General features: G+C 39.8%; 1 protein-coding gene across 1 annotated transcript in view; it reads left to right on the top strand.

Moving 5' to 3' along the window:
• Nucleotides 1–27,131, top strand: part of uhrf1bp1l (UHRF1 binding protein 1-like) — a 50,862-nt gene that overhangs the window by 9,108 nt on the left and 14,623 nt on the right. Inside the window, 13 exon segments of the mRNA XM_036576707.1 lie at nucleotides 9,938–10,100; nucleotides 14,390–14,428; nucleotides 15,426–15,517; nucleotides 15,630–15,819; nucleotides 16,436–16,576; nucleotides 16,924–17,094; nucleotides 17,538–17,718; nucleotides 18,313–18,396; nucleotides 18,647–18,793; nucleotides 20,094–20,203; nucleotides 21,057–21,198; nucleotides 22,278–22,471; nucleotides 23,394–24,721. Coding sequence (XP_036432600.1) covers nucleotides 9,938–10,100; nucleotides 14,390–14,428; nucleotides 15,426–15,517; nucleotides 15,630–15,819; nucleotides 16,436–16,576; nucleotides 16,924–17,094; nucleotides 17,538–17,718; nucleotides 18,313–18,396; nucleotides 18,647–18,793; nucleotides 20,094–20,203; nucleotides 21,057–21,198; nucleotides 22,278–22,471; nucleotides 23,394–24,721 — 2,982 coding nt within the window.

Genomic DNA, 27,131 nt, shown 5'->3' with positions numbered 1-27,131 from the left:
GAAACAAAAAAATGCACAGAGCTAGCTGTTCTTTTAAATATGCACTTGCTCAAAATCTTATAAATTCTAGTTCTTAACCATGCAGACTGTTTTACGATGGTTTAGCCAGGGTTGGGGATCTCTGGTCTTAGAGGACCAAAGTCCAGCACTGTTTGGTCATTTCCCTGCCCAAACACACCTGATTCAAGCCCTTAGTAAATTATCAGGTATACTTGATGTGTTAGACCAAAAATTGCTCCTGTGCCTCCAGGACTGGAGCTCCCAAGCTCTGATTTTAGCCAACTGGATTCCACATGCACTGTAACAAGGGGGATCATTAAGTGTATTGTCATAAGTATCATCATGTCATCAGTTCTTATAAATATAGTAACACAACAAGTGCAACAATAATTTATCTCAGCAAACCCTTGTTTGCCGTAACCCAGACATTGCTCATACACTCATTGGCTACAAAATGGCTTCTCTCTCCTTCAGCAGAGTTTTTGAAAAATGCATGAGACTGTCAGAGAGAGGAGACTTCGATATGAATTGAATGCACTGTGTCAAGCCTACCTTGGCTGGCCTCTGGCCAGGCTGTTAGCTTCCCCAGCTGACTGACCTGCCACCTGATCGCATTAGCTGGAGGCTTTATCAGAATGAATATTTAACTGGCCAAGTGGTACAAGGACAGACTGTGGACCCTAAATGAGTCTGGATTCTCTCTTCATCTGGACTCAGCCAGATGTGTGAGTGTCTGTTGGTGGGTGGTTTGGCCTGTCCTTTTTTGTGCATTTCCAGCTACACTGTGTTACACTGTTACAGCCAGGCTGACTCTGAACAGCGCCTGTTCAATAATTCACATCGGAGACCTGGCTGGCCTCTTCCCTGTCTGTCAAGTAAGAAAGAGAGGGAGGAGTTGAAATTTAAATTTGTACTTACACACTAAATTTTTAAAGCTGAGATTTAGGCCTTTACTGGAAGCAGCAAGTGCCTTGTGCGAAGCAGTGCTTCTCAAACCAGGGATTGTCATAAACATTTTTACTTATGTAGATCTCAAAACTGCTTTGTCCATGGCTGACCGCTCTGATGTGCCCTTGCTTCCTGTATAATTCATTTACACATTGTGTTATTTTTAGTAGATGGGGGATCCCTAGCTAGGAAGTAATTGTTAAAGCTGATAAAGGAATTGATTGATGGAGCAGAATTGGAAAAGTAGGCAGTCAGTTTTTACGTTGTATGTTAACAAAACAGTTAACAAACTGTGTTACATTTAAATGTTTACATAATTAAATATGGATAATTTCCCTGTTATTTGCCAGTTTTCACCAGGTCCCACCCAGGGTCTGAATCTCCCATACCATATGAACAACAGCTAGTCTAGGAAGGTGAGAACTAATAAATGCTTTCTTACAACCCCATTTCCAAAAAAAAAATGGGACGCTGTGCAAAACGTAAATGAAAACAATGCAATAATGTGCAAATAATTTTAAACCTGTATGTAACGGAAAATAGTACAAAGGCAATGTATCCAATGTGTAAACTTTGTAATTTTCTGAAAAATATATGCCTATTTTGAATTTGATGGCAGCAACGCATTTTGAAAAAAGTTGGAATAGGGGCATGTTTACCTCTGTATTGCATCCCCATCTTTGAACAACACTATATGTGTCAGGGAACTCAGCTGCTTAACAGTTGACATAACTTTTGTTGTATTTTCCATTTTGTAATGCGCCAAATGTTTTCAATGGGTGACAGGTCTAGCACCTGGACTCTTACTACGGAGCTATGCTATTGTAATTCATGCAGAATGTAGTTTGGCATTATCTTACAGAAATAAGAAAGGCCTTCTCTGAAAAAGACGTCATCTGGATGGCAGCATATGTTGCTCCAAAACTTGTATAGATTGTTCAGCATTGATGGTGCCTTCACAGAAGTCACCCATGCCATGTGCACTAATGCACCCCCATAACATCATAGATGCTGGCTTTTGAATTGCACACTGATAACAAGCTGGATGGTCCGTCTTCACTTTAGCCCAGAGGATGCAGAGTCCATGATTCCCAAAAAGAATTTCAGATTTTGATATGTCGGACCACAGGACACTTTCCAGCTTCACCTTCACCTTGATCCTGTTTATATATGTTTTTTTTCTTTGCATGGTAGAGTACTAACTTGCCCCTTGTGGATGCAATGACAAACTGTGTTCACAGACAATGGTTTTTCAGAAGTGATTTCCACTACAGAATCTTGTCTGTTTTTAAAACCTGAAAATCACAGGCAGGCTGTATTGGTTTTCGGCCTTGTCCCTTGCATACAGAGATTTATCCGGATTTTAATGATATTACGTACTTGCTATGTTTATGTTGAGAAAATGTTCTTGAATTGTTGCACTATTTGCCTGCACAGAGTGGTGAACCCCAGCTTACTTCTGAAAGCCTCTCTGGGATGCTCTATTTATACCCAATCATGTTACTGACCTGTTACCAATTAACCTAAGTAGTTGTAAGAAATTCCACCAGCTGTTTTTTAACATTGCACAACTTTACAAAACTTTTGTTAACCCTTTCCCAACTTTTTTGAAACATGTTGCAGGCATTAATTCAAAATTGGACAGTTTTCCAAAAAAACCCAAAAAATTCAACATTTGATGTTGTCTTTGTACTGTTTTCAATAAATAGATGTAGGGTTTAAAGGATTTGCTCATCACTGCATTCTGTTTTTATTTACATTTTGGACAGCATCCCAACGTTTTTGGAAAAACGAGGTTGTAGTAGCCATGTCATCTTTCTGATCTGATGCTTGCACAATGTCATGGGGTAACTGAAAGCACTTGGAAGAGAGCGCTGACTGCTCAATTCAGTGACATGAGCCAGCAGAAGCCCATATGATAGACAACAGACAGGAACTAAGGACCGATTGTGCAAAGTTCTTATGCCATTTGGGAGCCCAGCAGTTGCTGGTGTTTGCCTGAGTGAAGGCATGGTGATTATGCCATGTTTGGTCTTTGATCTGTTCACCATAGCTCACCATAGCTGAGATTAGCGTGGAAACAAGATTAGCTGGTCACCTAGGGTCTGCTAGTAGTGAGTGTGTGGGTCAGTATGGTGAGTGCTTGCTGACCACTCGGGCTAGGTACTTGCAGTAACTTCATGATGCGTATCACTGTAATTGTCACAATTTGATACAGTGATGCAACATACCAGATGTACAACAGCTGTTTTTTCTAAACGTTAAGTTAAAATTTGTTTGCAAAATACAAACAATACATACAGTAATAATAAATAAAATATTGTTGGGGATGGTTCTGAGTGCTGTATTATTATAGGTGTGGTTCACTGAGGCAGATTTCAAGTTAAAGTTCATTTGTCACATTCTAGAACCTGCACACAGTTCCTTGCTGTGAAAGCCTTGGCTTGGTTTTCAAGATGTGCAATAACTTATTGCACAAAGTAGTTGAACCACCTAATAAATCTACAAAACAGTTAACAATAAGTACAAACAAACATAATATTCAAACAGACAGTAACAAACAACACTAGAAGAGCGAAATTCATCTGTAAACGCACAGGTCTGTTAGTAAGCGGGCACATAGCCTGTGTGTGTGAGAGTGGGTCATAATATTAACAGGGAAGAACAGAATGTTCACTAAAGTGCCACAGAACACACAAATCACAGATGGATGATCAACATCATCCATTTTGCTTTTCTAAAACAAAACAGCTCTCTGAAGACGTAACCAAAATGCTAACGGTTTAGCGCTAAGCGCAGCAGGCTACAAACTGCTGTTTTCAATTCCAGCTGTAAAAATGAAATTCCCCAAGCAACACTGTACAAACTCAACTATCATAGAACATAAAAAGGACTCATGCACGTAACAGCACAGGTAAAACTAACTGAGCTAACATCACTCTGCGCTCAGTTTCTCTAATGTGCAATGTGCAGAATGTACTGGAGTAAGATGCCTTCTCCAACACAGCCTTTTCTGGAAATTATGATTAAAAAGAAGAGTAAAACCCTGCTGTATTGATATTTTGAACACAGCCCTACTGACCACTGAAAGACTGAAAAAGGGTTTGACAAACTGTGATTAAGTGTCTGGTTTGAATCATTGTTAACAAATAAAGAATAAATCATTGACTGCACACTCTGCACAATGGTCCTGTTAAATGGCCCATATCCTACATTTTTCCTTTAGGTTATTTTTTTTTTTCCCACTTATGGTGTTTGTTTTTTGTACACAAACCCACACATTTTAACATGACCTTTTTGAACTTTTGTTTATTCTTTAGAATTAAACTGCGTTTTTTTTTATTTATGTATTTTTTTTTGTTACTGGGCCTTTAGGACTGGTATATGTAAATGACCTCTGTTCTAATTGGCTTCCCTGTATTCCCCATTCATAAAGCAGTTCGGGCTGAACAGAAAAGGCGCTTCTAAATGAGCAGGCAAAAACTGTTTACTACCTCCACCTTTCACAGCCAACACAGTGTGCCCTTGGCAACATGTTCATGCAATGACATGTTTTGTAGTAATGTAATATTCTGATGGAACATAATGAATATCTGAATAGTGGATTCAGAATTCAGATACTGGCACGTGGAACTGTTAACTGAACACACAAGTACCTGTGCAAATCCAGATGCTGCAGAAAGATTTCTTTTCTAGATATACACCAAAGTGAACTCTTTTTGCTTTCAGCTGATGTTTTGGCTGAGAAACATCTGTCAGGAAGCTGTTTTTGTGTGTCTTATGTTAAGTTTCATGACAACTCAAAGTATAAGAGTTATAGTGCGATTAAGGGTTTCATATCTGGGCTTATCTTGAATAAAATCAGCTAATAGCAGCCTGTTCTAAACAGAATGTGCTTAGTCTGACTAAGATCTTATGACATTCAGGAAATGATGTTTACATGATCATATTGAGACTTTCTGTCTTAAATTATTTAGTATCTTTGCACATGTAAAATAAATGGTTACCCACTGAATGCAACTTTCAGTAGCTTTGTAAACCTAACAATTTGGCCACAAATAAAGGGCGGTGGAGTCTGCCTTCACATTGACTTGTTTGCGTTGTGTGTGTAAAAGGAAACAGCAGCAGTGGAGCGAGACTCTTATCTCATCCGCTGTACAGTGGGCTCTGAGCAGAGAGCGTAGGACCAGAGGCCTCTGTGGAATTTACACTTTAAACATTCACTAAATCGTCCTTCGAGAGCGCTCAGGGTCACGCTGTTCGGGAGCTTTGCACTGAATATCATGTATCGACCCTCTGATGACACAAGCACCAAATGTGTATTTAATGGACATAGTTCAGTCAGTGAATTTCACATGTGACCCCAAGTTGTAGCATCAGCCCTGCCCTTAACTGCCTTATTCCAAAGTCTGAGGAGGTGTGGCCTACAAACTGCTCTGCTGTAAATGAGGTTTGACACCAAGGAGCAGCTTCCTGTATTTTCAGTGGTGAAAAATGGCAACATGAAAATTAGTTGCAGTTTTTGGCAAAATTGAGTCAAAAGGAGACAATCATATATTCCATGTTGTATGTTTATCAGTGGTTGTAGGTAAGAATGTGTTTTCAGACTGAAAATTAGGACACCCCATAAAAAACCTTTGTCTTTTTTAACATATCGACATTTAATCTTAATTTTAACGATATTGAGAGACGGAGGCAATACAGCTAAACAAATAAATATCTTTGGAAAATGTAATTAATAGAAATGCAGTTTTCTTGCAAGGAAAAAGTTCGGACATCCACACATTTCTTACTATTTAAAATGCCTAAAATTAGAATCAGGTGCACAACATCAGCTGCAAATGATTAGAACATCGTTAGTGAGGATTTTGGAGGAGACTGTCTTGTTTAATCTTCAGATGTTTAGTTTTGTTTGCTCTTAATTGTTAAAGTGGGTGGTATCACCATGGTGAGATCCAAAGAGCTCTCAGAGGCCTTTCAGAAAGAAGGCTGTAAATGCATATGAGTCTGGAAAGGGTTTTAAAAAAAGATCTGAAAACAATTAGAAATCAGCCATTTCGCTGTCCAGAAAATAATTTGCAAGTGGAGAACATTTAAAACAACTGCCAGCATGCCCAGGTCAGGCCGTCCTAGCAGGTTCAGCCCAAGAGCAGACCGTAAGATGCATAAAAAAAGTCTCAAACAGTCATGAAATGTCATCACAGGACCTACATGTAGCTCTTGCCATGGTTGATGTTAAAGTACTTGCATCTACTATCAGAAGGAGACTGCACAAGTTTGATTTTTATGGGAGCTGTGCAGGGAGGAAACCCTTGCTGTCAAAAAATAAAAAACACACCAGAGCAAGAATAAAGTTTGCCAGTGAACACCTAGACAAAGACCAGGACCTCTGGAACAATGTGCTTTGGATAGATGAATCCAAAGTTGAATTATTTGGGCTCAGTAACAAAAGACATGTTGGGTACAAACCAAACACAGTATTTGAACACAAGAACCTCATTCCAGCTGTGAAGCATGGAGGTCGAAATGTCATGGTTTGGGGCTGCTTTGCTGCAGCGGGGCCTGGCAAGCTCTTCATCATAGAATCTACTATGAATACTTGTATCATGAAGCTGAATTGGAGGTGGACAAAGCAACATGATAAAGACCTAAAATATTCCAGTAAATCCACCAAGGAATGGCTCAAAGGAACGAAAGGGAGAGCTCTGGATCATATTCCTATTGAGATGCTGTGGGGTGAGTTGCTGTGCATGCAAAGAAACCCTCTGACATTACACAGCTGAAAGAATTCTGCGTGAAGGAGTGTGAAAAAACTTTCTCCCAGTTGATGCTAGACTGGTAGATGGTTATAGAAAACGTCTAAATGAGGTTATTTCAGCCAAAAGGGGAAATACAAGCTATCAGGGCATCGAGTGTCCTAATTTTTTTTTCTCAGTGGGAATTGCCATTGTTTTTTGTTATATAAATGATTTTTCATTGCAACTTTATCTATAGATATTGTTTGAAAGAAGAACAAATATTGATTTATATTTCTTAATAAAGATCTAAATATTTAATGAGGTGTCCTAATTGTCCTAACTGTTTTTTGATATGATAGAGTATCTGTATTCGTTACTGAATGGGTATCTGGCAAACCACAAGGAAGGAAAAAGCAAAAACAAAAAGGAAATTATGACTTTTCCCCAGATTAGGTCAGGGCTGTAGGCTTACTTTTTAGAAGATGGTACCTGTAAAAGGTTAAAATTTGAAAATGTTTTCTAATTTAAAAATAGCCATTGGAAATCGGTAGGATTTCATATTGGATGAGTAACAGAAGCTGCCTCTTCATATAAGCCAATGAGCTAATAGAGCTAGCTACATAATGAGGACTCGACATCATCTGCGTTAGGTCTTTTCTTCTCATTGGAGGTTGTACTAACACGTTAGTTTGTCAGAGAAATATATTTTCAGTTTCTGGACCTAGCTGAGTATTTAGCCTAGTTGGTGAAATAGCTGCACCATTAAACTGATACAATGTCACGTTTTACAGTTCTGTTAAAAACATAAAGTGGGTGGGTGTTTCCCTGAATTGGTAGTCTGTATATTTACTCCATTTCCCAATGATGAAACATAACGAACGCCCAAAAAGTGATTTCACTATTCAAATACTTGAACAGTTAACAGAGTACTCGAGTACACGCACACATCTGAGTATGAAAGATACATGTCTGATATCAGCAGCTTGTGTAACACCAAGAATGTGAGGTTATTTTTCTCACACCAGCTTGCCAAGGCTATTGCGGATATATATATTCCTCAATGTAACTTGCGTACATTGGAATGATATGTTGAATCTCAGGCCCTGTAGTTCAACACACTACACATGACTCCACACTACACAGCAGCACATTACACAGGACTACATAGAGTGCGGATACACAACAGAGTGAAATGAGTGCGGAATGTACAATAAATACACCAAACAGGAAATATACATACAATAAATGCACATGACAAATACACAGCACTAACTAGACAGGGCTAAATATGCACAAACTGGGGTCCCACAGCAGCATTCAAGATGAAATATTTAAAAAAATTGAAAGTGCAGGTTTGCAGTGATGGTTAAGAAGTTCAGTCAGTCTCTGGTGGATATTGGAAATGGGCTAGATTAGCCCAAAAAAGAGTGGGGGGCTGTCACTCCTTTCTGGGTAGGTTTTAACCACCAAAGGCTGCAGTAGCTACAACTTTCAAAATTTACAGCCCTATCTAAACCCATCAGAGATTACACACACTCAGACACGTGGCAGGGAAGTGGACTTAACGGCTCATCTCTGCTTGGAGTACTATCTGACTAATGTTGCACACTGTAATTACTGCCTGACAGGAAAGGCCTGTAATCTGTATTGTATACACCTCCTCCATGTTTTATCCCTCACCTCCTGCTGGTGCCTTTGTTCAGAGGTGGCATTGCATGTCTTAAAGTGGTGTATGTATCTTAAATATCTAGAAATTAAATGATACGGTTCCTTCTTCTACTTGTTCAGTAAGAATAGGTCTGTACTGAAATTGTTAAATCTGCAGCACATTATATAAAACTGTTTATCTCTAAGTGAGTTTGTAAAAATAATATAGCATTAGAATAAATGCAGATGAACATAAATGAATGAGATTATATATGTATGTGTGTATATATATATATATATATATATATATATATATATATATATATATATATATATATATATATATATGTGTATATATATATATGTGTGTGTGTATATATATATATATATATGTATATATATATGTATATATATATATATATATATATATATATATATATAAATAAATTACTTTTTAGCATTTGTTATGTTTTTACTATTTAACTTCTCAATCCCTGATCTCTGTATTGGCTTGACTACATTGTAAATGAGGGTCTGTCTCAATGTACTCAGAGTTTAAATGAAGGTTGATTGATTGATTGATAAAGTAAAAGGTCACAAGAATTTATTTTCTTATTGTAGTAGTAGATATCTTCAGGACTAGTTCGAAGAGCAAAGTTTGGTTCTTTCTCCTTGACACACCCAGCTGTCAGATGAATTTGCACACTTGATTTAACATAATGAAGTATTGATTAGCCAAACCAGGTACTAGACGATAAATACATATAATACTAGGCTGACATGAGGAGTGCTGTGGAAAGGGTTAAACTAACACATTGACACATAAAATCACTACTTATTTTATTAATATTATTCGTATTTCTTGTATTATACAGTAAAGTACAGGCTTACTGCTCAGATAACTTGCTTTTAATTCAAATTTTCTCAGGTGCCTAAAATATTTGTATTGACCTTTATCTTTGTAAATCCCACATAGCCTTTGATTTAGAGCTGTCAAATGGACTCAGAAATTAAATACAATATTATTTGTCAAATACTAAAATATTTGAGTAAAGTTGAATTTTACTATTACTTTTTTGAATTCTAATTTTAATGTTTATAGTAAACGTCATTTTTAAGAATGTGTCCTAAATACATGAGTGGGCACATGTAGAGAAAGGACTGTTTAATGTTTTGTTTAAATGTTTTGTTGATATTCAATGATGTTCAGTGTTGATAGGAAAAAAAAGTCCATCTTACTCTGAGACTGGGACGAGAACATATCCAAATGATATTGAGACTGAGACAAGATCGAGATTGACCTTGAGTTCTGCACCACTATTCATTTATTTATTTATTTATTCAAATTTTGTGACCGATACTGATTTTTAAAGAGCAAAAAAATTCTATATCTAAGACTAGAATAGTTTAATTTAAACCATGTTTTACCTACTGCTACGCCTGTCAGACTGTTAGTAAAGTGTGATTATGTGTCAGACATGTCTGTCAGTTATCAATTGTCACATTCACTAAACTCAAATAAGCAGCGATGTTACAGAGAGAGAGAGCATCCCGGAACTTTTAACTCTTTTCTCATGCTAACCTCTCTCTTTCTCTCTCTGTAGGTTTGCTAAAAACCTGTCTCCAGATAAGATCAATCTGAGCACTCTGAAGGGTGAGGGTCAGCTGACCAATCTGGAGCTGGATGAGGAGGTGCTGCAGAACATGCTGGATCTGCCCACCTGGCTGGCTATCAACAAAGTCTGCTGTAACAAGGCCGAAATTCGGGTGAGAGCTCATTCACCTCTGCCTGTCCCTCAGTCATGACATCAGTGCTCTGTTACTCCTCAGGCATTTAGCTTTAGCTGGTTCTGGTTATTCTGGCTTTGTGAACAGCTCATAGTAAGTGTGGGAATTCCTGAGCTTTGTTAAAACCACAGTATATGCTCCTTTCCTTGTGGTCTCTTTCTCTGTCTCTTGTGGAGAAGCTTGGAGTCTATACTGTGAGGTTTCTCTTCTCTCTTTCCCTCTCTCTGTGAATGTCGTCCATCCTCATTACTCAGACAGTCTTAATCAATCTCGCTCTTCATTCCAGTGGAGTTTGTCACAGACTGGTTTGGCTCTGATTGCAACTCTGTCCAGAAATGCTCAGCCATTAATTTGTATAATGAGCCTGTAATGGAAGTCCTTCTTTAAGAGTGTGTGTCTGTGTGTGTGTGTGTGTGTGTGTGTGTGTGTGTATGCAGTGGAATGAGCTGTGCGGTTGAGATGCCTGCAGGCCAAGGCTAGCGGCAGTGGGACAGGACAGCAATGGAGTGGTTTATTAGCCACCTCTGTCTCTGGCTTTGGTATGGTTTGTGTTTTAGGTTTGAAAGAGAGAAATGTTTGATTTATTGTGCAGTGGCATTCTCTTTTCTCTCCTTTTTTCCCTTCTCTCTGTGCTAATTTCTCTCTTCATTCACCCTCATTGTTCACTTCCTCTCCTCTCGTCTCCATAATTTGCTCTAGTGCCATTTGGCATTCTGTTTTCAAGACAAAAACTACCAACTTGATAGGAAAAACACAGGTATTATACACTGTCAGAAGTAACCAAAGCTGCATGTTTCATTTTGTAAATGAAATGTAAAAACTAAAATGAAACTTTTTTTTTGATTAGGATCAGAATATATATATATATATATATATACACAATTTCCAAAAAGGTTGGGATGCTGAAACAACAAAAGGCTGGTAAAGTTGTGTACTGCTTTAAAAAAAAAAACACCTGGTGGTTGATTGACAACAGGTCAGTAACATGATTGGGTATAAAAATGCATCCCAGAGAGGCTGAGTCTTTCAGAAGTAAAGATGAGGAGGGGTTCACCACTCTGTGAAAGACTGCACCATCAAATTCTTGAAACGATTCAAGAATAATGTTTTTCAACGTAAAATAGCAAAGAACTTTTGCTTTTCGTCATTTACAGTACATAATAACATTAAAAGATTCAGAGAATCTGGAGAAATCTCTGTATGCAAGGGACGAGGCCAAAAACCAGTATTTGCTGGCCGTGATCTTTGGCCCCTCAGGCGGTACTGCATTAAAAACAGACATGATTCTCTAGTGGAAATCACTGCATGGGCTCAGAAACACTTCTGAAAACCACTGTATGTGAAAACAGTTCATCACTGTATCCACAAATCCAAGCTCTAAAACGCAAAGAAGAAACCGTGTATGAAAAGGATCCAGAATAGGGGTGGGAATCTTTAGGCACCTCACAATTCGATTCGATTACAATTCAGAGGGCTGCGATGCGATTTATAAAACGATTATCCATGCATCTTTTTATCTTTCTATACAGGATTTCTTTTTTTCTCACTCTGTGATGACCTGGTACTTTTAAAGCAAAGTATTTGTAATGATCCATAATGAATTTACTTACAATATCTTTTATTAATAAATCAAATGGAAGTGATGTGGCAAGTGAACTGGAAGGCTCTCATTCACTGCTCTTGTTTGGAGCACATGAGATGCAGGCTGCCACTCATCTGTGATAAAATGCACAGTTACGGTGAAATAAAATTCTGTGCCAGTGAGTGTCCACACATCACGTTACAGCTGTTCTACCCGTTTTCTTCACTGATTTTATAACTTCGGTTTTGGTTTTGGAAACACTGCCACCTTCTCTGAGCCTGAGCTCATTTAAAATGGACTGAGGTGAAGTGAAAAAAAAAAAGTGTCCTGTGGTCCAGTGAATCAGCATGTGAAATTCATTTTGGAAATCATGGACACTGTGTCCACTGGGCTAAAGACCACTCAGTGTGTTATCAGTGCACAGTTCAAAGCCAGTATTCATGATGGTATGGAGGTGCATTAGTGCACATGGTATGGGTGACGTGCACATCTGTGAAGGCACCATTTATGATGAACGATATATACATGTTTTGGCAACATATGCTGCCATCCAGACAACGTCTTTTTCAGGGAAGACCTTGCTTATTTCAGCAAGACAATGTCAAACCACATTCTGCATGTATTACAGCAGCATGGCTCTGTATTAAGAGTCCAGGTGCTAAACTGACCTGCCTGCAGTCCAGACCTGTCACTACTGATAACTTTTGGCATGTTATGAAATGAAAAATATAACAAAGGGCACCTTGAGCTGATGAGCAGCTGAAATCCTATATCAAACAAGAACAGGAAAACATTTCACTTTCAAAACTACAGCAGTGTCTCCTCAGTTCCCAAATGTTCACAGAGTGTTGTTAAAAGAAGAGGTGACGAAACACAGTGGTAAACATGCCCCTGTCCCAACATTTTTGGAATGTGTTGTTGGCAATTCAAAATGAGCATGTATTTTTCCGAAAACAATAATATTTCTTTGTCTTTGTAGTATTTTCCTTTAAAAAAATATGGTTTACATGATTTGCACATCATTACATTCTATTTTCATTTACATTCTGCACAGCGCCCCAACTTTTTTGGAAACGACATGTTACTTTTACGGCAATCCAACTCGACATTCGTCATAATTATGCGCTGCTGAGATCTCAAACATCTTGGGTAGTGTTTCTATACAAAAAAAAAACAGAAGAGACTTATCCAAACCCCTCTGCAGCAAGGTCAGAGAACAGTTAAAAGTCTAAAAGCAAAGCTTAAAGAATCCCAGGACACAAACCAAAGAAGTGACCATGACCTTTTTAACAGCGAGATCGAAAACATTCTGGGAGATGAGCCCAGCTGTCAGTCAATGAAGCTTCACGGTCGCTGCTGTGATCCTAGAAAATGAACCCTCTGGGACTGGACCCGCATTCATTGGCAGTTGTGATTGTTTACCTCTGAATGAGTGAGCCACGTGAAGCATATTATTCATTTGCGCATGCGGGTCAGTTTACGAGCGAGATCTGTTCAGACTAATGTCGCGTATAGTTCACATTCAGACATTGTGTGGAGGCAAACAAAAAAAAAACGGATTTGATGAGCAAATCGGATTTGGGCGACTTTTACCTGGTGTGTGAACGTTTTTATGTTTAGATGTAAAAATCTGTGTTTATGTATAACTGTTCTTGAGAGGAACACTCAGTTCTCTTTCTTTGGCAATGTTCCACACACCTCAGCATCCTCCCTGATCTGGATACAACTACAGAACACACACATACACTCACTCAACAAACTCTCTCTCTCTCTCTCTCTCTCTCTCTCTCTCTCTCTTTTTCTGATGGAATTTTAGATATTAGCAGTGAGGAGATCTGGGTAGATAGTGGAGGTTTGAGGCAGGTAATGCTGCTCTACTGAAGAGTTGTGCTCCCACCTACGCTACTTTTAGAGCTACTCAATAGTACCGGCCTCTTCCAGTAGGCTTTCTCCTTCATATGAAAGCCTCTTAACCACAACTGCATCAACGGTTTTGACTGCCCACGTTGGAGAAAATCACCAGGCTTCTAGTGACTCACCAACTTGGAAAGGCAGCCCCAGAAGTGCGGTGGCCACTTTAATAACGTTCAGAGGAGCTTCGTGAGGATGTAGCCATAATTACACATATAATCTCCTCTTCTCTCAATGTCTACCTCTCTGTCCCCTCAGTTCGGTCAGTGAAGGCCATTATTATTTGATTCTGTCAGTATTTATTTTCCCTGACTTACTTCCTTCTGTGCCATTTTCTTCCTCTTCACCAAATATGCATACAGGCTCTCCCATATGCCTTTAAGTGGGTTTAGTGTTCGGTAAGAGAGCCTGAAAATAGCACATACGTGAAGTGCTAGGCACAGACACATGCTGTGTGGCTTGGGCTGTTCCTGGTTAGTATGTAGAGATGACTTGCTGACACTTGAGAAGGATAGCAGAGAAGAAACATTTTACAGCAAAGTTGTTGGACCAGTTTGTTATTGGTGCATTTCTAAACATGTGCTTGATACGATCTAGTCAGTCATGTCTACTTTTGCTCCTTTATTTTTCCTTGCCTTGTTGTGGGTTAAATAAAGGTTGAAATGTAGGTCATTAGTTTGTGCACTGTCTTCTTTTGCTTTACTATTATAAAAACAAAAAAGAAAGAAAGAAAAAGATAACTAGTGACATTTTTTATGTCTGTTGTTCCACTCAGATTCCATGGACCAAGCTAAAAACTCACCCAATCACCCTGGTAAGTGTCGCCTACAACAGTGTCAACTTTATGTAGTTATCATCAAGCCTCAAATTCAGATCCTGTTGGCTAAAGACAAATGTTCACACACAAACCTAGCATTTTCCACACCTACTGTAACCAGTACTTACATATAGGATATGCTTCTTTGGGGTATTTGTTTAGGTATTTTTAGATGTGGGTAGTAATGGAATGCATGAAACTACAAAAAAATGTGCCTGATTCAGTGGTTGATATGTAAACAGTCATTTAGAGTGGTTTATGTGAAATGTTTACATGAAGAGAAAATTACTGACTAACCATTTTATCTGATATCCAAAACCACCATTAAACCTACACGTGTTTCCTGAGTTTTTATATGTTATGTTGAAAATGGTGTAATACTGGTAAATCTGAAAAAGTGCTTTCTTTTGGTTTGCTTTACAACACCCTGCATGTACCTCTTCACCATGCACATATTAAAAAAAAAAAAAAGGAAAAATCTCAAATTTGTTGGTAAAACAATGTCTCAGGTAACTTGAGTAACTCTGGGTATTTTTGCCAGACCACTGAGTGGGCTTGCAGGGGTACAAGGGGCGGCATGCTGTGGGTGCATTAAACACTGAATGCAGCAAAATGTGATCTGCAGCTATAAAGAGAGCCCACTGTTCTTGCACTAATGTTTAAGTCATAAATATCTAATTGTACAGGTTAAATCCAAAAATGACCGTTTTCTTTAGTTGGGTAGATAGTTAGTTTGCTAGCTAGCTTATGACGTAGGATCTGTATCTGTGCCATTGCACAAGAGTCTGAAAATCTTGCCCTGTATCTTGTTGACCTTCAGCAGGCAGGAAGTACCTTCACCTTAAAAGAGTGTCCAGTGCTGTTTATAGATATGTTTCAGTTCCTGCCAGACAGTGTTCCCTACAGGCTGATTTCACGGTCCAGCTCAGGTAGGCTTGCCCAGTCCGGTTTTTATTGATGTCAAGCTGAGTCAGTCAAACTGTGTGTCTTTCAGTCATTGGACAAAGTGGTGATGGAAATGAGCACCTGTGACGAGCCACGCCCACCCAATGGCCCATCTCCCATAGCAACAGCCTCAGGTCAAAGGTCAGTATCGCGTCTGCTTGCTGTATTTTATTTACCTCCTTCATCTTTCATGTGAGATTAACACACTGTCTCTCGCTCTCTTTTGCTCTCTGACACTCTTGCTCTCTCTCAGTGAATATGGTTTTGCTGAGAAGGTGGTAGAGGGGATCTCTCTGTCTGTGAACTCCATTGTGATCAGGATCAGTGCCAAGGCCTTCAATGCTTCCTTCGAGCTCTCTCAGCTGCAGGTTTACAGCGTCAACACCAGCTGGGTGGCCAGCGACCTGCGATTCACACGAATACAGGACCCTGCACGAGGGGAGGTATGCAGTGTCCACTATATTCCACTATATCGTGGAAAGAATGTTTTGCACTCTCCTTGGGCTTTCACTTGAATTGAACCGTTGTTATGTTGTGCTCTGCTGAGATATGCGGCACGTGAATTGCAGCGGGCAGTAACAGAAGTTATTAAACTTTGAACCCGCCATGCACTGACCTGGAAACATGCAACCAGCCATTTTTTTACTAACAGTTGCCATTTAAAAATGGAGACTATAGAAGTTCTAGTCTGTATTTCAAGTTTTCTTAAATTCACTAATCAGTTAAAAATATATAGGGACAAGACAGTGTTGGGGATGTTTATGTGTCTGATGTGTGTGTCATTAAATTAGGGATGCACTGATTTTGATATATATATATATAAACCAAAATTAGATTTCATTACTTTGTTGCAATTCTGAATTATTTTTAAACAAGCACCGATTACAAAATATTGCTGGAGGAATGTAGACAATACAAACAAATAGTTTTTAGAATTTTTTTTAGAAGTTTAGAGAATTTTATTTTGGCAAACAGTGATTGATATTAATAAATTCTAACATTCCACTATTTATGAGAATGAACCGCCACCCTCATGCATTTCTGTTTGTGTTGTTGCAGATCCTGACCTTTAAGGAGGTGAGCTGGCAGATGATCCGGATCGAGGCGGATGCTATCCAGAGCTCTGAACATGAAGTGCTCAGCGCCCCCATCCGCCTCATCACCAACCAGTCCAAAATCAGAGTCACACTAAAGAGGAGGGTAAGCACACACAGATGAGCGCGCATGTAGCTTTTGTGTTTTCTATATTCATGGTTGACCCATTAGTTTCAATGTATTATTATTGCTAGTAGTCATAATAGTATAAATATTGTGGTCGCAATACTACACCATGTGTCTATACATATAAATATATATAGTGTGTGTGTGTGTGTGTGTGTGTTTTATTGTACTGACTCGTATAACCTAGCCGCTATATAGAATAGTATAGTAACTACTGAAAATCTTTAAATGATTTGAGTATGAGGTGAGTATGTGAGAACTTAAAATGTGCTCCACATATGAGCCATTGCAAGAGCTTAAGCAGTGTTTTCTGTTGATTGTGTCAGATGAAAGATTGTAACGTGGTGGCGTCTAAGCTGATCCTGATCCTGGATGACCTGCTGTGGGTGCTGACAGACTCTCAGCTCAAAGCCATGGTGCAGTATGCCAAGTCTCTGAGCGAGGCCATGGAGAAATCAGCCCTGCAGAGAAAGAGCATGGCTCCCGACTCCTCTCAGGTGTGTGTTTGTATGTGTAAAGACTGACCTCCTCTCCTTCACCGGCACACTGCTCGGTGATAAACTGCTGGTCTGCTGGCTAATGGGCTTTTTTGGATGCCTGTCCTGCGCCCAGCCATGTTAGTGCCAAAATGTGTTAATCTCTCAGTCACTGTCTCTCTCTGCTGTGTGTGTGAATTGTGTTTTTGTGTAGTGATCCCATGAGCTCGTTGCCATCATCTTGCCATATGGCACACACACACACATTCTCACACTCACAGCAGTAGACCTGACCTTTTCAACTCTGTCTGTGCTATGTTTGTGCCCCCTGTTGGTTACAAAAAGAACTATTCAATTTTTTTTGTCCTATTTAATGGTAATGGAAAATTTCTGTAGCTTGGACTAAGTTGTCATTGATTTGTAGGAAGGTAACTTGCTAACCCCACTTTATGTGTGTTTTTTAGGCAGCGCCAGCACCCCCCTCTGCACAGCAGGTACACACACAGCAGGCCTCAGCCACACCAGACCAAAGTGCCTCTATGGCTCGACTCTTCAATGCTTACAACGTGTGTGAGACCTCCCACCACCTGCAGATCACACACCTTGACCTGCACATCTGCGACGACATCCATGCCAAGGACAGAGGTAGTCCTTGGTCTAGTGTTTTATTGTGTTATTGGTCTGAGCACCTTCACAACTCATGATAAAGGCCTCAGTGCTCTTGTTATACTCAGTGTACTATCTTAGGTATAAAAGTTCTGCCACGCAGTTTGGGAGAATATCTGTGGGACACCAAATACATGATGTTAACTGGAACTGTTGGGTAAAAAAAAAAAACAACAACGAAAAAAACAGAATTCCAGACGTTAATGAAGATTGCTGTGTCAACACCTGAAAGAAAAATTTAAAATGTCTAACCACAAACTTTATTATTATTATTTTTGGTATATATATATTTTTTTTAATAAAAAATAACATTCAGATCAATGCTCGTACAGTTTTTGCTAATACAACATCACAATAGTATTGTAAGCTGTTATAGGTTAGGTAATTATCACAGTATTACTGTGCATTTGCCTATTGTAAAATAAATCTGCTTGTACAGCTAGAATGATGTAATTCTGACAAGATTTGTCTGATTTGTACTTGTTTGCCATGTTGTCTCTCTTTCTCACTCGCTCTGTTTCTCTTTCTCTCTCTCCTTTTCTCATTCTCTCCCTCTCTTATGCTCTCTTTCAGAGATCAATAAGAGAATTGAAGGTGGAGCCATGCAGCTTTCTTTTAGTTCCATCACCATAGATTACTACCCCTTCCATAGAGCAGGTATGAACGTGTGCACATACAACAAACACATGTTCACAAAGGAACTCATGTCTGAGATCTGCATTCAGGTGTGTGTGTGTGTACACTCATCTGAATGTCTTGAACACACAAGCATGAGTGAATCCTTTGGACTTAAACACTTCAAATTAGGATTTTTTTTTGTCTACTCCCAGGCTAATGGTATTATCTGATGTTTTTCCTCTCGCTCTCTTTCTTTCTTTCTCTCTCTCGTCCTCTCGCTCTCTCTCAGGTGAGAGTTGTCTGCACTGGATGCACTACAGCGATACCACTAAAGCTCGTGAAGGCTGGGCTCGCTCTCTGCTGGAAGAATTCAGGTCTAATGTGGACATGCTAAAAAACGCTGTCAGTGGCCAGTCACAAGGCTCCCCTCAGCACGGTGAGAACTATTATGTGGTAACACCTCTTCTCATTAGCTGTTGCTCCTTGCAGCCCAGCTTATTATTTTATAAGACCTCTTGAATGAATTGCAGGTGCCTGATGTTGATCCTTTTTCCTCTTCGGTTTAGGTGTTAGGTTAGCACCTCGGTTAGGCACTTTTGTAGTACAAAGACATCTTTCTCTGTTTTTTTTTTTATTATTATTATTTTTACATGATTTAAAAAGGCCAGACGCTCTTTAGATTGTGTAAGCATGATCATGGCAACAGGAACAATAAAACTGATTCAAACTTACATGCAATAAAATAGTTTTAGACTGATTTGCATTAAAAGTTACAAAGTTTTTTTTCCTTCCCTTGTGAAGTTACGGTTTTGGAGACAAAAAGTTTTGTTCTGACAACAACAAAAAGCTTAATGAAGTGTAAATGAGGTGTATGAAAAATAAAGCATTAAATCCACATTGTTACGGTTCAAAGAAACCTCTCTCACTTTAACAACAAACACGGAAAAAGGCTTTTCAGAGTGGGTAATACATGGTTGTTAAATGTTTTGATGTTCACAGCTAGTTTAGCAATTCTTTGCACAGCACCTACCTGATAAAATTGCCTCTATTTCTGTTACAATCTAATGGAATAGTTTTTAGCATATTCAGGGTCTTGTTTTTGATGCCTTCATTTGTATTTGTATTGTTTATAAATGGAAAAAAGGTTGCTGGGTGTGTACTTAAGCTATGAAAGCTGTACACATTGAGTCACTCAAAATTCCGTATGCAGGTTCAGACTGTGAGACTGTTTGGCTGGAAAGTGGGAGTAAAAGCGTACCTTTGACTGTACTGAGAGCACATTATGCCTCTGCCTTATTATCTCTCATTATGCTGCTTTATAATAATTAACATGCTAAAGCTGAAAAGTGGTGCTCATTTTGTTAGCTGGTCTTTACTTTCAGTGCTCATATAACTACTGTGTCTTTCCAGTAGCACCTGTGTTAGTTTGCGGGCTGTGTTTGGCCGCTGGTAACGGGTTGTGTGTCCGCAGTCCCTCAGTGTGTGCCCTTAGAGGAGCTGAGTGCTGGAGTAGTAGTTAGGCAGCTGGACTCTGGAGCTGAGGCGTGGGCTCCGCTCCCACACGCTGTCCACTGCTGCTGGTGCCTGGAGCCAGGTACCGCTCTGGTGTGCGTTTGAGGTGCCACACAAACAGCTTTGTGCAGATGCCCCCGCAGCGTGTGTGAGGCCTGAATATCTGTGTGTGTGTGTGTGTATATGTGTGTGTGTGTGTGTGTGTTGTGTGTTTTATATCACAGGGAAAATCTCCACCAGCTCTAGCAGTTCTTTCTCCCCACCACCCACACCAAGGACACAGCTGATGTCCAGCTCCATAGTACTGCGCATGGCAGACTTCAGTATTTACCAGGTGAGTATGGACTGCCTCACAACAATTGAAGTCTGTATTTATGCGGCAAGTTAGTAAAAAAAACTATTGTGTATTGTGCATGGACCACTGAGTATGTTGAAAAATGAAGTTAGAACACAGTTTTGTTTAAACTGAGAAACAGGCTGAAAGAAACCACTCCAATACTAATATTCAGTGTTAGGCTTTGAATTACAGTATTTAATGAATGGTTTACTGTAAAACTATTACTTAAATGTCTTACATACTTCAAATATCTGTGTTTTAGGATCATACTGTCATAAGTAGTATTAAACCAATGTTTAACTGAACCAATGTATGGCACTGTTAGCTTGATGCCAACACAATGCAGCAATTACCATTATTAGTGGTACCATTGCAGTGGTAATTTGGTGAGTTTGTTTAGGGTGAAGTATTTTGCTTTCAAAAATGCTGTATTATGATATTTCCGGTATTAAATGAACAAAAAGTAAAGATTGATGAACAGACTGTACTATTCGGTTATGGGCGACTGAAAGTCCTTGTCCATGGTTGCTTCTAAACGAATTTCCAGGTGGAAGAATTGTTTATTGCGATTAATATTAATTCGATCTTAAATATTTAAAAAATACATATATTTTGTCATTTTATGTTGCAATAGGCAATAGGCCATGGCAATGTGTTGCAGTGATTTTACCTCAGGTACTGCATTGCATTGTACCACATCACAGTGAATGTACAAAAGATATTGCTTCACACTGTGCCAATGGTGTACCTGCTATTGCACAAACATGCATACTTGTGGTTATGTGTGAATATATACTGTGTGTCCACAGGCAGGTTCTGACTCCAGCTCTATGTTTTTGATGTATTTCAGGTATCAACAGCTGACCAGCGGCGCTCCAGTCCTAAAGCTATGATCTCCTGTAATAAAAAGACCCTGTACCTCCCCCAGGAGATGCCTGCCATCCATGCTGAATTCACTGAGTATTACTTCCCTGATGGCAAAGACTACCCCAGTAAGAATGCCCTCTCAATGCTTGTAGCAGCTGTGTTTATTTAAAAAAAGTCCTCAAATTAAAGTCTAACCAAAGAAGTGATTTTAATAATTGTTGTCGTTTTATCCCGTTTATCGTTTTCCTGTAGCACTTCTGAACCATGTTTTGTTATTTGCAACATGATTCCTCTTAGAAGGTGTGCAGTTCATGCTGGCTTTGTGCTAATCCGAGTTGCATGATGGGCTGCAAGCATTGTCTCTTTCAGTTGAAATTAGATGAAAGAAAGATTTCTAAAAGTTCATTGAAAATGTAATCCCCTAAGTTCATTATTATCAGTAACAGTGTTGATCATTTTATCATTCAGGACTAGTGAGAACTGATTGCAACGTGGTAAAGTACCAGAATCAATGCCTTCAGTTCATTCGATGCATGTAGCTGTTTTTATTATTATTTTTTTTAATGGCAAAAATCTGAGCTGCAATCTGTAGGGAACCACCAAAAGAGGATTGCAAACAGCGAGTTTGATCTGAAATGTCCTTTTTAGCAGTTCTTTTATTTATTTATTTATTTATTTATTTTTTTATTTTTTTATTTTTATCATTTTAGTATTTGACTTCGGTTAACCACAGATTTAACATGTCACTTGTACATTGATCCAGTGGTTTTCTGTAGACTTGAACGACTGCAGCCGACTACTGCATGCATGTAATGAAGCAGTGTAAAACCTAACCGCAGGAAAATTTGTCCTTAATGCTGAATCAGTGGGTGAAGTTGATTTTGTACTCAGCCGACTGCTTCTCTGATGGCCGCAGCTGGAGCAGACCAAATGTGCTACTAATGAGCGAAAAAAGAGTAGAAAAGCACTGTGGCCAGCATTTGGTGATTGCAAAGAGAAATCACTGAAAGACTCATTCATGAAAGAGGTCTAATCAGCCAAACGGCTTTTCTGTCATTGTGGCCAGCCATTCTCAGCAGTCTGCACCATTAGTGCTGGAAGATTTAGACGTATCTCTTTCCCCCTTTACAAAAAAAAACAACAAAAAAAAACACAAGATCGGCCTCCCCTCTGAGCGCTGGGTGTGTGTGTGTGTGTGTTGCAGTCCCGTGCCCTAACCTGTATGTGCAGCTGAATGCCCTGCAGCTGGTGGTGGATGCGCGCAGTCTGGTGTGGCTCAATCTGTTCGCTCTGGACCTGCGCCACAGCCTGGAGCAGTTCATGGAGCTCTACAAGCTCAATGACTCACAGAAACCCGACGAGCATGTGGATGTCAGGGTGGACGGCCTCATGCTAAAGGTGAAAATGGCCTTTCACAGTCTGGCTCAGAGTCTGTAAAAACTGCTGTAAAAACTTTGTGTTACGGTGTGATATAGATATTCTGATCTATTTATTTCTGATATTGAAAAGAATTGGATATACATTATTGACCCTGAAAGGAAATTTGTCTTGCACGGTGTTGCTGACCATTGCACATTCAGACAAACATAAGTGTAAAATCTTCTCTTACATTACAGCATCAGAATATACTAAAAGCCATGAATGTTTTTGCAGTTTAATTGGCAATATAATATGTAATATAGTCAGTAGGGCTGGCATGAATAATTTTAATGCTTGAGTATTCGTTCTTTACACTGGTATTCATTTTTCCTTATTTAGTAATTGGATGCCAAAACGACAATAAATTTTATCAGTAGAGGCCTGTAGATACAATATTTCTTGTTCATGAATAGAAAATGTTAAATTAATTAAAGCTGGATTAGCTGAATTAATGCCAGACATCCATGTCGTCTCACCTTGAGTGCAGCGACTACATAGCTTACAACGTGGACACTGAAGCTAAAGGAGCAAAGATGCTTTAGAAATCATGTTTGGGAGCACTTTGATTGGACTATGCGAATAAGCTTAGTGTAAAATTTATGATAAGAGGTTGGTATACCATGGAGGCATAATAGATTTGATGAATCATCACTATAATTGCATATTTAAGATATTTATCCAAGTACCACTTTGGTAGGCTGCATGCCTTACTGATGGCTGATTTCAGTTCATTTGTGCTTTCAGCATTTACACCTTTAATTATATTTTATTACTTTATACATTTTTACACAGTGCCACCTACTGGAAATACTTTAGTAACAAATGTGTTTAAAATTATGGTGCAATATGAAACGTAAATATTATTCTTATGCTCATTCTCCTTGTGTATGTGTATGTGCAGTTGTTGATCCCTGCCAACAAGGAGCAGCTCCAGCCAGACATGCCTCGCTCCGTATCAGTCCAGACATCTGAAATGGTGGCAACCAACACTCGCCACTCTTCCGGCTGCTCTCGCTCTGACCTGGAGGCTCTGCTACAGGCCTTCCGGGAGCAAGCCTTCTTCACGTCCTCTTCCTCGTCCTTCCCCCGCAGTGCTGGCTCCTTTCCTGTGCTGCACCCGGTCTTCCAGCGGCACGCGCACGAACAGGACACTCGGGTGCATGATGTGTACCGCGGCCTGGCTCCACCCTCACTCTCCACCCACGCCCTCAAGACCCCCTCGGCCACCGACCTGTGGTCGCTGCACTTCTCTCAGTTCTGGGTGGACTATGAGGGCCGTGGCCGGCCCACTCCGTGCGTGGACTCTTTCCCCCTCACCCTGTGGGTGTGCAGGCCAGCCTGTCATGCCCAGCACCAGCGCAGACTCAAAGCAGCCTCTCTGCCCCGCAGCGAGTCAGCCAGTGAGATGGCCAGTCGGCTGCAGAGAAAGAAGCTGCTGAAGGAGTATTACAGTGCTGAGGCGTCTTCGAGCAATTCTTACAGCAACGGCCTCCGCAAGCCCCGTTCTCTAGACGGCCTGAGTTGTCCCAACCCTTCCTCCTTTTCCCTCTCATCTACATTCTCTTCCTCAGAAGATGAAGAGGCTGATCTGCAGGTGCTGGTGCTCGTGCAGAAGCCGCTAAGCGCTCAGGTGAGCCACAACCAGTATGTGTTCCTGCTGCGCCTCCAGCAGGCTGTGAAGTCGCTCCAGCGCACCCTGCAGCAGGACCTGGAGCAGCACGGTTCCAAGCTGAAGGAGAGCACTGGCCGACCCTTCAGCACCAGTGTTGGCCTCCTCATGCGGAGCGCAGAGGTTTCCCTGCTGCTGAAGCCTGTGGCAAACCCTCTGGACTCTGAGCTCTCGGGAAGCAGAGCCACTCTAGAAGCTAGCAGCAACGAAGCAGGAGAGGGAACGGTTGACACGGTCAAGGCTAAGCCCACATGTCCCGTGGACCAGCTCCTGTGTGTAGGCACAGAGACACAAAGCCAGAACGTTCCACCTCTCCTCCCCTCCTCTACCCCTTCCACATCTGGAAGGAAAGGATCCACAGAGGAGAGGTCAGGCTCAGAGGAGAAAAAAGATGGAGGAGAGGAGTCCCAGGAGGCTGAAGGGTCCAGAGCAGAACCTAAAGCCCAGCAGAGTGAGGCTTTGCTGGGCAGGACTGTGGTGGCAGACCCACTGAGTGACCCACTCTCCAAGGACTGGAATGACAAGAGTCAGGGAGCCAGACTACCTCAGTCTATGTCCAGGTAAAATGACATCATGCGTCATGAATCTGACCTCTATGGGTTTGATAGTTGACCGTGTTCTTTGGATAACCAAGTGCATTTGAGGTTACATGCTTTATCACCTTATTTCACTATCCTCGGGTTAAAGAGGCTGTACCGTAATTAATCATAGTTGTGATGTCACAACCATGAACACATTTACTTGCTTCAGCATACTGTGTCCATTTACACTAAAGCGATAAGGAGTGTTGTTACTGTAGACAGTGTATAGCAGAGTTATTGGAGTGAATAATGTGCGTTTAATAATCAAACGTTGTGCTGCTCCTAGCTGTCAAGAAGCAGATATTGTTGTATGCAAAAGTCTGATCACCTCCGGTCAAATTACATGTTTTGTTGATTTTCTAACTGAAAATAAGTTAACACATCATTTACAGATAACACAAATATAGCAGTTTTTTTTATATTAAACTGTATGTTTGTAACTGTATAAAAAATATAAAACTATGTAAAAATATGCCATCACTTTTGCACAGGAAATGTACACAGTTTTCCCCCAGTATATTAAATTTAACAAATAAATAATAACTGTGCCTTACAAAGTACACAGTATGTTCTCTGTAGAGGATGTGTTAACTTATTTTTACTTACTGGGTGCCCAAACTTTTGCAAGTCGGCTCGGCCTTTCAAAAGATCTTAAAGGAGTGACTGAAGTTTATTTGTTTAGGTATCCTTGAAAAATTCAGTTTGGATGTAACAGTTTTTTGTTTCAGCCCCAACTTTTTTTTTTGAATGAGGTACAGTATAAGACAGCCAATCAGAACATTTACAGAGGTCATTTACCAGTCATTTATCAGTCTTAAAATCATGTTAAGAAAAAACAGCCCGTTTAATTCAGCCTGATAAAAGCTGAATTAAACAGGCATGTAAATTGGACATGTAAAAGTTTATGTTGGTTAATTTGTTTATTTATTTATTTTGGTACATACAACCGAACAAACATAAGTGGACTTCATAAAACAAAATGAAATATAAGAAAAGGGGAAGAAAATAAAAATTTGAGAATTTGGCCCCTTTAAGAAGCGTTTTGTAATGCTTGAAGGTCACCTTTTTGAGAGAACAACCCTGTGCTTGGTGAGTACAGAGAGGCTCACTGATTTTCACTTGACAGCTTCTTTTTCACTGCTGCTTTGCCTGTTACTCAGCTGTGTGTGTGTTTCATTCTCTGTTTCTAAAGGAAAGGCAGTTTATCAGTGGTCTCTGACCTCTTGACCTTCACACACACCAGGTCTACCTCCTTATATTCCATACCCAGCATGTAAGACATGCCCTGTAGGTCTCTGTAGCCATTTGTGTGCCTGTGCCTGTGCTTGTGCGTATGTGTGCTGATTTGACATCTACTGACTTGTCATGCTGTAATTGTGCTTGTTTCATAGTAGCTGCTACCTGTCACTGATGTTTAGTACAGAATCATGTGCGCACCTGCTGGCTGACTCTATTTGCTGTAGCTAATAAGCACAGTGATTTGCTCATTGCAAACACGCACACATTGTACTGTTTTTACTATACTTGTAAGGACTTCATTTGACACTTGTTACTGTAACAGCATAACCCCAATCCTAACCCTAGACCTAACTCTAACCAATATCAGATCAAAAGACGTAACTGTTTTAGTGTAATTTCTATGAAGCAGGGATGTGAATTTTAGCAGGTTTTTTTTTTTACCCTCAGTGGACTGCCATTAGTCTGTGATTAATTGTTAACTAGCAGGTCTAAAATAAAGGACGCAGCCTATCATAATATCAGTTATGAAACAAATAAATTACAGATCTAAAATCTGACTGGCTGACATTCAAAGTCATTGTAAAGTACTTGATATACGCACACTTACGAGCAACTTAATTCGTTAATGCAGCTAGTTTCTTCTTTAGATTGTAGAACATGGTACTGATAGGGCCAGACCCAAGCGTAAATCTAACGCAAACAGCCTGAAACTGTGTTAAACGTACCCAACTTAAGAACCTTGTTTTGTTTAAACTGAGGGGCTGACGATTACAACACAGTCTTCCGCAAAAGTTTGCATGCCCCAGTCAAGTGACACATTTTATTGATTTTCTAAGTAATAATAGATGTTAACACATTCTCTACAGAGAACACATTAAACAAACACAACTACTGTTTATCTGCTGAATTTAACATACTGGGAAAAAGTAAATGTTGCCTATGTAAATGTTAAGGCACGTTATGTTGTATTTTTGTTTTGTTTTTTTTTTAACTCAGCGAATACATACAATTCTGCACTAAAACTTGCAGAAAAATGCTACAGTTAAGTTTGTTCCATGCAACTTATTTTTGATCAACAGTGACCAAAAACGAACAAGCTGATCAAATGACTGCAATACATATGGATGGGCTACTGAGAGTTCTGTGTTCT

The sequence above is a fragment of the Colossoma macropomum genome, unplaced genomic scaffold, assembly GCF_904425465.1.
Source record: "Colossoma macropomum unplaced genomic scaffold, Colossoma_macropomum, whole genome shotgun sequence".
NCBI classification, from domain to species: Eukaryota; Metazoa; Chordata; class Actinopteri; order Characiformes; family Serrasalmidae; genus Colossoma; species Colossoma macropomum.
The sequence above is the reverse complement of the archived record's forward strand: the minus strand, read 5'-3'. Positions and strand labels throughout refer to the sequence as shown.